The sequence below is a fragment of the Rattus rattus genome, chromosome 1 (genome assembly GCF_011064425.1).
Source record: "Rattus rattus isolate New Zealand chromosome 1, Rrattus_CSIRO_v1, whole genome shotgun sequence".
NCBI lineage: Eukaryota > Metazoa > Chordata > Mammalia > Rodentia > Muridae > Rattus > Rattus rattus.
Genome location: NC_046154.1, coordinates 100337001 through 100350375, shown reverse-complemented (window position 1 = coordinate 100350375; position 13375 = coordinate 100337001). Strand labels below are relative to the sequence as shown.

Sequence of the window (13375 nt, the reverse complement as noted above, 5' to 3'; positions counted from 1 at the left end):
ATGACTATGCATTATCCACCTAGCTGATATGAGGTGAGTGCTGTGAACAGCTCCCGACACACAGCAAGCCACTCGCAAATACTCATGAGCATTGGAGTCCTGCATTCACGGAAGAGGAAAAAGGACTACGTGTGAGTTACACATTTCCCATCATTCCGTGTGGTTATTCTCTTACATACGTGCGTTATGTAGTGATTATTACTTAGCACACGTATTATTTATGTAGGTGTCTATACATCATGTGTATTTACAGCTAAATCCAGCACTGAATAATTACTTGAGTCTTCCCAATTACAGGGGTGGAAAGAAAAGAGATTATCATTTTGTCACCAGCAGCGCTGCTGTTCCTACAACTCTACGACGACCGAATTGTTACCACATACACATCTGTGGAGAGGGCTTCAAAAGACAAATGGATTCCTAATGCAAAGAAGAGATTACACTAAGATGAATGGCTGTTAGCCAAGCTGTCTCTTCTCTAGGAACTGTGCCACCAACCTCTTGCCGGGCCAGAATTCTACACTCTCAGCTTCCTTGGTAACACCCCAAGGCAGGTATCTTACTTTAATCACAGCTTTAAAATAATAATTATTATTATTGTTAATTACTAGTATTATTAGTAGTAGTGTTAAAGACTGAACTTTGGATTTCCTGCAAGCTAAGGAGTACTCTATGTATGTCTGCCCCTCCCCCTTCTCTCTATATTTTTAAGAAAGGGTCTTACTAAGTTGCCTAGGCTGGTGTTGAACTTATGATCCTGTGGGCATCTCCTAATTGGCAAGGATTGCAGGCCTGTGCTACCAGGTCTGTCTCATTATGCTTCCCCTTCTGCAGAGGAGTCCAGTCACAGTGAAAGTAGTGATTGGGAGCGGCTTGTAAGCCAGGCAAGTAGTCTCCAGACCAGGCTTCCTTCTTACATGTAGCATTTACATATGCCCTAATGTCTCCAGCAGTCTGTGTCGCGTCTCGTCCCCTCCCCCTCCCCCCGACACCCTGTCCTCCTACCTCTCAGAACTCCAGGAATGTTCTGTCTGGCATTGGCCGGTGTCTGGGTCCTCCCTGCTCTGACCACTAGGGGGTGCTATGCAAGCAGTTACTGGCCCCCAGAGTCACCCTAGATGGAGCTGGGGCAGACACTGTCAGAAAGCATGGCATACACATGCCTCAAATATCAGACAGCGTTTCCCATGCCGATGACACTTGGACTACAGGCTCCTTTCTCATCACCATCTGGGCTGCATCCTCACCAAGAAAAGGAGCACTTGGGCTAGCTCTGGGAAAGCACTTGGGCTAGCTCTGGGTCTCCCCTGGGTCGTTTGTCAGCTGGATAGGGAGCAAAGCTGTCCCTGGGTACAGGTAAGAGGCCTCGGCCTTCCTCAGGTGGCCTCCATTTGGATCTCGCCTTTTAAGACTGGAAGAGCCACCCTTCGAAGCTGGCTGGGACTCCTTCTGCCCTCCCGGCTTCCTACTGCCACCTCTTCAAGACCCCTGCGTCTCATTGTAACGTTATTAAATTATTTATAGTTTTCCTGTCTAGTCCTCTCGGTGTCTTGCCCACAGACCCCCCAAGTTCAGTTGTTAAAATAACTCATTAGCCAACGGCAGAAGCAAAGACAGCGAGGATCATTACTACTGAGAAAGATGCTTTGAGACCCAGAAGTTAAACAGAGAGAATCAAAACCACATGCAGTCCTACCCCACACGGGATGTTGTACCAAATGGGTAATGTATCCCTCACACACGTGAATAACATGTGTTCATAGTGTTGGCCGCAGTGGTTTTGAAATCTGCACGTCCCGAACCCATTAGACCATCCCCATCCCCTGGATGAAGGACACTGTGCTTTCTCCACCCATCCTTCGACAGGCGGTTTCAGCCACCTTGCCCCTGCCTCTCAGAGCCCTGGCCTCGGCTGCAGCTAGGGCTACAAATGACTGCCCACCTAGAAAGGGTATTCTCAGGCCATGGGGGCACGCTACCCTGTTGCTTAGTGGGGAGCATAGATGTCCCCTGGGCTTTTGCTTGTGCACCTTAGTGTGTGGGTGGCGGGGGGATAGGGGAGCAGCAGGTGGGGGTCATTCACCCGCTGGATGACCATGCCTGTTTCTGGTCATCAGTTAGCTGAACAGATCCTCTGAGACCCAGAGAGTTGAGTGGCAGAAGTCAGAACAAGTGGAGATTCTGAGATGAGGCGGTGAGCTTGTGAACACACACTGTCTGGCCTTTTCCAAGGGTTGGCTTTTTCCACTGGTAAAATTGCAGCTAGCTATATTGACTGGGTGGCATGGTGGAGCTGGAGAAGTATGTACACACTTGGCACGCAGGAGGCACACAGTAGGCACACAGTAGGTACTCAATTAGCTGCAGTGTTTCTTTCTTTTCTTTTCTTTTTTTTTTTTTGGTTCTTTTTTTCGGAGCTGGGGACCGAACCCAGGGCCTTGCGCTTCCTTGGCAAGCGCTCTACCACTGAGCTAAATCCCCAACCCCAGCTGCAGTGTTTCTTTTAAGTTTTCCTATACGGAAATCATAGGGAAGCCTGGAGGTTACAAGCTCAGACAATGGAGGGCAAGTGCCAGCTCTGTGGTAACAGGCCACACACGCAGTCTTGGATGGGTTACCTGATTTCTCTGTGACTCAGTTTCCCTGTCCTGTCTTTAAGGGGTTGAACTGCCAATCTTCCCTCGAAAGGGGAAGAGATGATGGCATGAGCTCTGTGTGTTGCATACATGTCGATCACTCACTGAAGCCTGCCCCTCTCATGCGTGAGTCAAGACTCACCTTGCTCAGGGCTGCTGTGTCCAATGATGCTCAGGTCAGTTCCTGGGGTTCCTTCTGGAACCGGTTCCCCAGAAAGCTCTGTGTCCTCGGTAGGAGAGGATGAAGTAGGGGGCATGCTTATGGGGTCAACGTGTGCTTCTTTCGGCTGAAGAGAGAAGAACGAAATTTACTTTAGAAAAGAATCATTTATGTAAAAAAGGGTTTACTTACCAGTGAAGCAGGAAGATGATTTATCCTCGGAATTCTGAACAATCCTGAATGCCTACCCTGGCTGCGTCTCTGGGTAGCATTGCCTCCAGGTTGGAAAGAGATATGTGCTGGATGTCATTCCAAGCCCCTCACCGCACGGGAGACATTGCTGATCTCAGACTAAGGCCTCAAAGCTCAGAGACCACACTTCTGGGATGCGCGGGTCTCAGGCTAGCTCAGGGCAGACGCTGGGTTCAGGGATGCGTGCCCAGTTATCTCAGTGAGTCAGGCTGCACTGCACTGGTATAAATCCAGCCCCAGAGCAGCATGGTGGGCAAGGCTCTGACAGTGAAGGATGTGTCCACTTCCTTCCAGGGGAGCTCCTGCATCTACGCAAAGCCAGCGGAGCCCTTAACCAGTCTCACTAACTAGGTGGAGATGAAACCCAACGGCTGGAAATAAGGCAATTCAGAAATCCAGGCAGGAAACTCAGTGCTGGCGCTCAGTGTCTGGACATCGACCCTAGGTGCTGGGGACAGTTTGTGAGACCCAAGGTGGTTAGCTTTCAGCCTCTTCATTTTTCTGAGTTCTGGCGGGTTGCTGGGGAGGATGGAGGGTTGAATGGAAGGATCTAATGTTGTACTTAGCACGTGGAAAGGAAACCCATCCCTGCTGTGTTAAGACACAAGGGTTTCAGGCTCATTTGCTGCTGCAGCACTCTTTGGGCGTCCTAACAAGACCAGGCACAGCTCTTGATGGTAGACTCCACTGGGTAAATGTTTAGCCCATCATAGCAGGGAGGACTGTTAGGAGGAGCCCTGGGACTTCCGCGTTCACAGTTCAGTCCTTACCGTCAGACTTGGGTGGAATGTCTGCTTTCTATTTAGTTGACTGACCTACTTTGGACAAATCACACAGCCTCAGTTTTCTCCTCTGTACAATGGGGGACAATAAAACATGTTCCACAGAAGATGAAAAGAAGGCTCCAAGGTTTTCCGAGGACCCAGGTTCAATTCCCAGCATAACTGGCTCTTACTCCAGGGGAGCTGATGCCCTCTTCTGGCCTCTGTGGGCACTGCACATATGTGATACACAAATATATGTGTAGGCAAAACACCCGTACACATAAAATAAAAATAAATCTAAAAAGGGGGACAAGGTCAGTGCCGAGGGTGGGAGTAGCCGGAAGAGTGTGGGATGCTGAGGCCCAGCCCAGGAGCCTTGAGTCAGGCAGTGAAAAAGTCCAAATAGCAGGAGCTAGATGGGGTGCTGAAAGAGTGGGAACCCCCAGGAAAAGTAGTAAAGCCCAGCTAGGAATGGCCCACCCAGGGGTGTGTATCTTATTCCCCTGTGAGGGCTCCAGGAGGAGTCTATTTGCCATGGGTCCCTAATGGAGCCAGGGAGGCTTGCCCAACTGTAACCTCCAGGGATACCAATGGCTGGAAGCAAGGGTACATTGTGAGACATGTGGGCCTCAGGACAGATACTTGGAGTAGGCAAGACTGAGGCAAGCAGGAGGACAAGCCTGAAACAGGATGAGCTGTTACTCAAGGAGATCTCAGTAAGAGTCACTGACCAGCCTTTCAGCCAAAGTCTAACCAAATCTTAGGCAGGCAGCCACGGCCACCTGGACCCTGCTTTGGGGAAAGGTGAGATTCCAGGATCTCACCCTGTGGAGAAAGTGAGGCACCTCATCTTGAACACACAGCTCCTGGCTGCAGAAGTAATACGGATGAAGGACCAAGGCTCTGGTGGCGTAAGCAGGTCTAGTCTGAAGACTTTAGTGTCTTTTCAAATTATTATGGAGGTGTGTTGGTGTGCCTTGCTTTGGTTTTGCCCACCTTCACAGTCACAGTCTGGTGTGCTCATTCACAGATAGGTTTCTGTGGATCCACTGTGTGCCCAATTGTGGGCCAAGCCCTGGGACACATTATGCTACCGTAGCCCCTGCCAGAGCACAGAGGGGCACAGCCCAGCCCCACCTGCTGTGTCACGGGGCATACAGGATAGCAGAAGTAAGAGCCAAGCTGGAGAGCGGGGCATGGCAGCGGGTAGCCTCGCAGGAGAGGATTTGGCCTGGATCCTGAGGTGGATAGGAATTTGCCAGAAGGAAGGAAGCGCGGGTGGAGGTGGGGTTCCAGGCAAACAGAACTGCACAGAGCTGTCGGGATTGGAAGTCCCAGATGGTATGTCTGGGACGCCGAGAGCCCTTAGGTGTGGTTGGAAGAGGTCCTGGCTGTGTCTGGGAATCACCCTCAGAGCTCCCTGCCAATGTAGATTCTTGTTCTTTGCTCAGAAACACTGAACACCCCAGGGAAGCAGCCCAGGAGCCTCTCTGTTAAAGACCTCTGTCCATCTCATGCACATTTGCGTACGGGTGACTCACATGTATAGTCAGAGCTGAAAGACAGAAGTTAATTCTAACTCAGCAGAAGGTAAGCACCTGAGGAGAGGCTGGCTCGGCAGGAGAGACAGGCACGGGGCAGCAGAGGTGCTGACCCTAAATGGGAGGCAGGGGGAGACCTGGACAGGCTGTCTCTGGTTCTGTCTGCCAGTCAGGGTCCAAGTCCTGGAGGGTAGCAAGCTACAAAGGCCGAAAATGAGGAAGTGAGATTCTGCCCAAGAGAGAAGACAGAGAAAGGAGGAACTGTCTGAGACCGAGAGGGAAATCCCCTGCACCAAAACGAGCCATGATGCCCTTCGAGATGGAGGGATGGTGACCACTCTGGATCTGTGACCCAAGATGTGACTCTGTCACCTCCAGGCCATGTGGCCTCAACCACAACATGGCTGCTCCATGCCCTGTCCTGTAGAATAGGGGCCCTCTCTGAAGTGACACTGATCTCAGAGCAGCACCTGCTCGACGTGAGAGACTGAGTAAGTGAAGGGACATCTGTAGGAGGACAGAAGGACCCTGAGGATGGCTTCTGCTGTGTGGGCATTGAGAACCAGCAGCTTTGGGACCAACAGGGTGGACCTAGGGGAATTCTCTTAAGCAGAGGACAGCCATAGGGCATTAGCATAACTGGACACCAGGAAGCCAGTGTGGAGGGGATTCCAAAAGGAACAGGGAACCCACTGTGTACTGCATTGAGTCTGGCCCTGAGCTGCCTGGCTTCTTGAAATCCTCACCAGCTAGTCTGCAGTGACCACCATAAACCTTCACCCATCACTGCTGTGGACTGAGGTCTACTTGAGTGTTTGGACCATGCGGCTTGTCCACCTCTCAGACCAATCCACGGAGCAGGCATGTTCTGCACTAATGGGAGAAGCTGTCTTGGAAACATTAGGTCTCCTGCTGAAGGCCAGTATCCAGGAGCAACAGGACTAAGACCTACTCCGGGTAGGTCTCAGATGTGCAGTGCTTCTCCCAAGTCCCTAAAAACTGGAGAAGGAAGAGAGGGCTGCCCCAGAGGCCCCCAAGTGCACCATGCCACCAGTCGCTTCTCTTCCATCATTTCTCAAGGTCCTCAGGGACTGATGTCATACCCTCTCCAGGCCAAGGTCTCCCTCCCACCACCCATACAAATAGTCCCTGTATCTGAAGTGCTGATGTCATGGTGGGCCACCTTCATGCAGGGTGTAAAGAGAAGTGGCATCGTATCCACAGAAACATGAGCTCTTCCTCTTCTGCTTCGCCCTCTATGCTTGTCCTAAGATGGCTGTCTCCATGTTCCCCTCCCAAATTCTTGCCCCACATTCACCCCTGTGACTTCTTGCCTCTCAGAGCCTACTGTCTTTCTGGCCTCTCTAGGGACCGCCAGGTTGTTAGTACTTCTGTCTGAGTTGGCCACCCTCTTACATTATGAACCTGTATACTGCATAGCAACATCATACTTAGAGCCCTGGGCATGTGGCCCACTGACCTGTGTCAGGACATGCCCATGGGTGGCCCAGTCTAATGGGCCCACAGGACTCCAACGCTGCCCCCAAGCAGTGCTTGGACTCCTGGAACTTTGGCCTTCCCTATCTCAGCCAAGATTGGCCAAGGTCTTGGTAGTGCACGGTCACAATCTCACCCAGACCATAAACCCATGGGTAGATATCAGGAGGCATGTGCTCTAGCCTAGCAGATTCCCTCTCTGGTATAGATCTCTGTCTGAGTCCTTCTAGCATTAGCAATATGGTTCTTTTTTTTTTTAAGATTTATTTATTTTATTTATATGTTAGTACACTGTAGCTCTCTTCAGACACTTCAGAAGAGAGCATCCCATTACAGATGGTTGTGAGCTACCATGTGGTTGCTGGGATTTGAACTCAGGACCTCTGAAGAGCAGTCAGTGCTCTTAACTGCTGAGTCATCTCTCCAGCCCAGCAATATGGTTCTTATCTGCCACACCCACACCCCTGCTGCCTGAGGTCTATAGCATACAGTTCCTGCCTTATTTCTGTCTCCTTGTTTCTATTAGAAGCCTTCACAGAGTGCTGAGCCCATCCTGGGAGCTTCCTTTGCTTGCAGCTCAGATTCTCCTTGCTGTTATCGTCACTCAGTAGAAGAGAACTGAAGTTCGGTGGGTCTGAGTAAATTCTCCAAGGCCACACAGCACATCTGCCATCACATGCCTTTCATAGCCATACATGCAGGCGGCCCTGAGCTATGGGCAACTTGCTAGGGTGTGGGTATGAGGTAGCAAAGGGCCCTCTTGACTCCCCCAGAGGATCTGGTACTTAGCCTCACAGAACTGACAACAGCCTGAGACAGGTAACCCACTCACAGGGGTAGCATCCATGCTCACCGGGGCTTGTGTGTAAGTGACGGCTTCCATGATTTCAGCAACTTCATCCATCTCCTGAAACCCACTGGCTTCTCCAGATGCCTGTGAGGAGATACATCAGGACACACACAAGGCAAGAGGTCAGGCTACCCAGGATTGTGGTACTTGAGAAGGTCAGAGGCTGACAATCAAACTCCTGTGGAGGAACTGTGTGTGTATGTGTGTACATTTGCATGTATGTGTATATGAATATATAGAGACATGTACGTGTGTATATGAGTATGCACATATGTATATGTGTACGTGTGTCTGTTTGGCTGCATCTGTGGTATGCATGCTTGTATGTGCACATACACACATATGTGTGTGAAGACATGCAAATATATGTTTATCTGGTATGCATGCATACATGAATGTACATATGAATATATGTATTGTGGTGTTTGTGCCTCGTGTGTGTGTGTGTGTGTGTGTGTGTGTGTGTGCATGCATGTATGCAAACATGGTATCAGACACAGGGTGGGAAAGGCAGCGTGCACGGTTGGTTAATCTATTTCCATCCACGTTGCTATGCTACAATCTGTTACTTCACCTTCCAACCATGTGCAGGCTCCCTTTCCTCCTGGTTTGTGCAAGGTGCTCCCTGGAGTCCGCTCAGGGAGCACTCATCCAAGGTGGCTTCCTACTGTTGCCTAACGTCAGAGCTAGCCCCCCCTGGGTCAGCCCAGGAGCCAGTGCTGTGGCTCTGCAATGGATCCCGTGTTCTGAGACCTCTGGGATATTTATACTTCAGCTAGAATGCAGAGCAGAGACACATATTTGACAACTTGCTCATTCCGTCTCCCAGCTCTCTTGAATGGCACTGGCTCAGGAGTCCAGAAATTCAAACAGCCCCAAGTGCTACCTCTAGTGTACGGAATTTTTTTTTTTAATGCTAAACTAATGAAACCGACTTCCAATGTGTTCAGAAGTTGACATCACTTAAAGAGCAACAGTCACAGAAAACACCACTCGGCCTGCATCTGGCTTTGGCACGATGCTCCGTCTGCCTGGAAGAACCTTCAGACAGTGCCTCTCCCTCACTGGCTTCCAGCTTCCCCTCCTGCCCCTCTGCTCCCTGACCTGCTGAGCTGGGCCTGAGGCTCTCTCTCTCTTACTGAGTTGTGTCTCCAAGTCTGTGTCAGAGGTTGGAGGAGGGGGCAGCTCCTGAAGTACATACACTTACCCCAGCCTACACCAGGCTGTCACTACCAGCAAATCCTGGAGAGAAGGAAGGAGCCATCTTTCCTCCCTGGCCCCCACCCCACCCCCCAACTTAGGAATCGATTCACTTGCCAAGCATAAAATGAACCTAAATTTAGGTTCATTTTTATAGGACTTTACACCCAGAATATCTTAGCATTTTAGCTCTGATTTTAGAATCCTGACACCCTTCTTGGCAGGAAGTCTGGAAACCAGGCCATTGACTGCCCCAGCCACAGGAACACCTTATAAGACACAGCCCCCACTCCAAGGCGATGGCTGAAGCGCTTTAAAAAGGGAAAGAAAGCCAGAAGCCCAAAATAGGACTTGGGGCAGTGCTGGCCATGATGAGAGGCTTTTAGACTGCATGACGCTGAGGGAGAAGAATTGGATGGGCACCCAGCCTTTGCCCGGCTGACTGGGGGATGGAGGTACGGAGCCCTGGGTGAGATCGGGGTGGGACACAGGGGCTTACCGAGGACTCTTGTGCTTCACACAGCTCCTCAGGGGTCCTGGGGTCTGAATAGATGATGAGCTGTTGTATGGAGCCCTGAGGAAGAGAGAAATCGGAGTCACCGGTTACATGTGTACACGGTGATGGCCAAGGAAGACGGGACTGTCTCTGCAAAGAACCAGCATGGGAATGTGCTGTCCATGAAGGTGCCAGGAATTCTGGGTACCCTCCACTCGGGCTCTCCATTCAGGGACTCTCCTTGTTTGCTTCCAAAGAATATGGACCGACCCCCTTCGCATATGTTCAGAACATGGACAGCCATGACAGCCTCCGGACATCTCCAGGGCCCCTGCAGGTCAGCAGCAGGCCCTGAAACCTGTCTCCCTTTGCCCCCAAAGCTCAAAACTTCCTTGCTAGACACTCTTGTGATGTGGCGAGCTGCCAGCAGCCTCCCCACCCTACTCCTCAGATCTGGAGCTCAGTCTTCAAAGGACACCAACGCCAGTGTGTACACACGTGTAGCGTGTACACACAACATCCTCCGTACACACAGCCTCAGCTTCCCCGCTGTGCTACAGATAAATTCAATCTCTGCCCTCTAGTGGTGCCTTTTTTCTCTTCTTTTGGTTGGTTGGTTAAGGGGTGTTGGAGTCTCCTTTTCTTTTCTTTCTTTCTTTTTTAATTTTAATTTTTAATTTATTTTTATTTTATGTGAGTGCACTGTAGCTGTCTTCAGACACCAGAAGAGGGCATCAGATCCCATTACAGATGGTTGTGAGCCACCATGTGGTTGTTGGGATTTGAACTCAGGACCTCTGGAAGAGCTGTCGGTGCTCTTAACCGCTGAGCCATCTCTCCAGCCCCTAATTTTTTATTTTTATTTTTGGAGACATGTTCTCATTTTGTAGTTCTGGCTGTCCTGAAACTCACGAGGTGGACCGTGTTGGCCTTGAACTCACAGAGATCTGCCTGACTCTGGATTGCTGAAATTCATGCACCACCACACTGGGTTTTGAGATGGAATCTCAATCTGTAGGCTAACAGAACTCACTCTGTAGCTCAGGCTGGCTTAGAACTCATGACGCACGGCAACCCGAGTACTGAGATTACAGGTAGGAGCCAGAACTCTGGCCTGTCCTAGTGTGTCTAGGCCCTCTGATAAGTTGTTTTCTCTAGAATGTGCTGATTCTGGTAGTGAAGTCGGACCTCTGTTTGTTTTAGGACGTACTGTTTAAAAGAAGACAAGAAGTGAGTCCTCATTCGATTGTTCACATTCATCCAGCCTTACAGAAAGAACTTAAACACAATACCATTTACATTCGGACATTAAATCATTTGAGACTAGCAGGCTTGGATTCTAGTGAACGAAGTGGTTCTGACTATTTTCCCAGACAGGCCTGTAATTTACTATGTATCCCAGGCTGCCCTTGAGTTCGTGTTCCTCCTGCTTCAGTCTCCTGAGTGCTGAGAGTACAGGATGGACCAAAGAGCCCAACCTCAGGATAGCGGCTTTTTTTTTTTTTTTTTTTTTTTTTTTGGTTCTTTTTTTTTCGGAGCTGGGGACCAACCCAGGGCCTTGTGCTTCCTAGGTAAGCGCTCTACAGGATAGCGGCTTTTATGCCCACATTCAGTCAGTACAACAGACTCCCTCGTACACTGCTGCCTAAAGCCTGAAGCCCCAGTTTATCGCACAGTACTGCGATCACTGGCTTCCGGGCCCAGAGTCCTTCCCACGTGACTTACATGCCTTTTGAGAGCATAAGAATAAAATAATAATAATCATTGCTCCTCCTTAGTGTGTGGGAGTTCATGTATGAACTTCTCTGGCCTGTGGGGAGTGGACTGAAACTCACCGTAAATCTCTCCAGGCCGGTGGCTCCTGCGTTGCCCACAAAGACCCCGGCACTGGGCTCAAAAGTCAGCGGCCGGGAAGATCGCTGGAAAAGGACTTGGCTGTGTTCCTCACAGTCCATGAAAAGGACCGCTTCCTCTCCCTGGACGGTCACAGCAAAGCGATTCCACCTGTTGGTCATTACGGGCACCGAGAAAGCAGCAGCCTCCTGGGACACGTGGGAGCCGGGTTCCGTGTAGTAGAGGATAACCCGCTGGCGGCCGTCCTCCACAGGGGAAAGCCGCAGGCCCAGGTAGATGACTTTCTGGAAAGCATCGGTAACAGCGAAAAGCACGCCCCCTTGGGCACTACTGGGCTTCACTGCCACACCGATGGCGAAATCCCTGAAGAAGGTCGATGGGATGAGGGTCCTGGCTGGGCGGCCGACGTTGGCCCCAGGCCCGAAGCTGTAAGCCGGGAAACCACCATAGCCGGTGACAAAGGACACAGACGAGGGTAATGGGACACCAATGAGCTCTGTGAGGTCCAGGTGGTCCTGAGAGGCTGACCCTGCAACGGAAGGAGAGAGGCCATGATTCCACTATGCTCGAACAAGGAGGTGGGGGCCACAAGCAGGACTGTATTCCACGGGGATCCACTGAAAGGGGACTTTCTGCATGACAGTTTCTCAAACTTCTGAAACAAGCCCCAGTACTGAAGTGTGGTGTACAATGTGCACAAAAACACACGAATATAACTGGAAACACCGTTTCAGAAATCACCTCGTGGTGACTTGAGCGCTGGGCCTTCCACTGTTTCCTCCTCCCGGCTAATTGTTTCTTTTCTCTTGTAAAAATTAAAACCGTGCCCGCAAGGCTCACCAATAGATTGGGTTGCCCACTAATGGACAGCGATCTACGGTTTGGAAAAACACAAACTGTTTCTAGAATATACAGGGCCCCATTAACTTGGAGATTTCTTTCATTATTAAGAAAGTTGAACCTGGCTGTACAGCTCTGTTTTAAATGAGGTCTTCTGTTTACATGCCTCAGAGCATAAGGGTAAAGCAGCACAGAGGAGGTGTTCTCTGGAGTCCAGCACTACTGAGTTTTGCTTACTAGTGGTAAACACTCATCACCATCATCACCATCATCACATCATCATCATCATCACCACCATCACCACCATCACCATCATCACCACCACCATCATCACCACCATCACCACCACCACCATCACCACCATCACCATCATCACCACCACCACCATCATCACCACCACCATCATCACCACCATCCCCACCACCACCATCATCAATCATCATCATCACCACTATCACCACCCTCACTATCATCACCACTACCATCATCACCACCATCACCACCATCTATCCCCACCATCATCACCACCATCACCATCACCACCACCACCACCACCACCACCACCACCACCACCACCACCACCATCACTACCACCACCACCATCAGGGGTGGCGGCAGCAGCAACATCACCAGCATCCGCATCCCACCTCTCTCTCTGTACCAGGCAACTCTCTCAGCTCTGCTCACTTCATCCTCACTCGAGCCCCACAAGGTTAGGTATTGTTATTTCTGCTTACTCTGGAGAAAAATCAAGACTGCCACAAGTTAACAAATTTGCAAGAAAGAGTCACATGTGAAATTCAAGGCTAGAGCCCCTGACCTAAGTTTGTACTCTTCACCAGCAGGCTTGGTGGGGTCGATAGACCTCCAGGGAGGTGGCCTAAAAAGGACCCCAGGTCCAACCACTGCCCATGGGCAGAAGCTACAGGCTGCTCCAGTGACTGACACACAGTCCTGAGCTGCTGCAGAAGTGACAGCAATGGGGGGTGAGAGAGGAATACAGGTCTCGGGTGGAATGAACTCACCCAGTGCCATTGAGGCAGAGGACAGGGCTTCAGAGCCATTAAAACAGTGAACCTCAGAATGGAGCAGTGGCGGACAGTAGAGCAGATCTCCTAGTGGCCCCTGCTATAGCCATCAGCCAGAGGTCCCTAGTCCATGGCTAAGATTCTCTCTATCCCACAAGGAAGCCAAAGGACGACCCAAATGGATGGTTAAGACCATCTTTCCTAGTTAGCTTCAGCCATCAACTTGAAGGGAGCCTCGGATGAAGAGTTCTCTCTGA

The 13375-nt window shown here is 50.6% G+C and overlaps 1 protein-coding gene across 1 annotated transcript in view; it reads right to left on the bottom strand.

Annotated features, from left to right (window-relative positions):
* Positions 1-12732, bottom strand: part of Col15a1 (collagen type XV alpha 1 chain) — a 69891-nt gene extending 57159 nt beyond the window's left edge. Inside the window, exons 1-5 of the mRNA XM_032900364.1 lie at positions 12682-12732; positions 11232-11810; positions 9400-9474; positions 7704-7784; positions 2779-2923 (exon numbers count right to left, since the gene is read on the bottom strand). Of these exons, the coding sequence (XP_032756255.1) occupies positions 2779-2923; positions 7704-7784; positions 9400-9474; positions 11232-11810; positions 12682-12732 (931 nt within the window). The remainder of the gene's footprint in view (positions 1-2778; positions 2924-7703; positions 7785-9399; positions 9475-11231; positions 11811-12681) is intronic.
* Between the last annotated feature and the right edge of the window lie 643 nt (positions 12733-13375).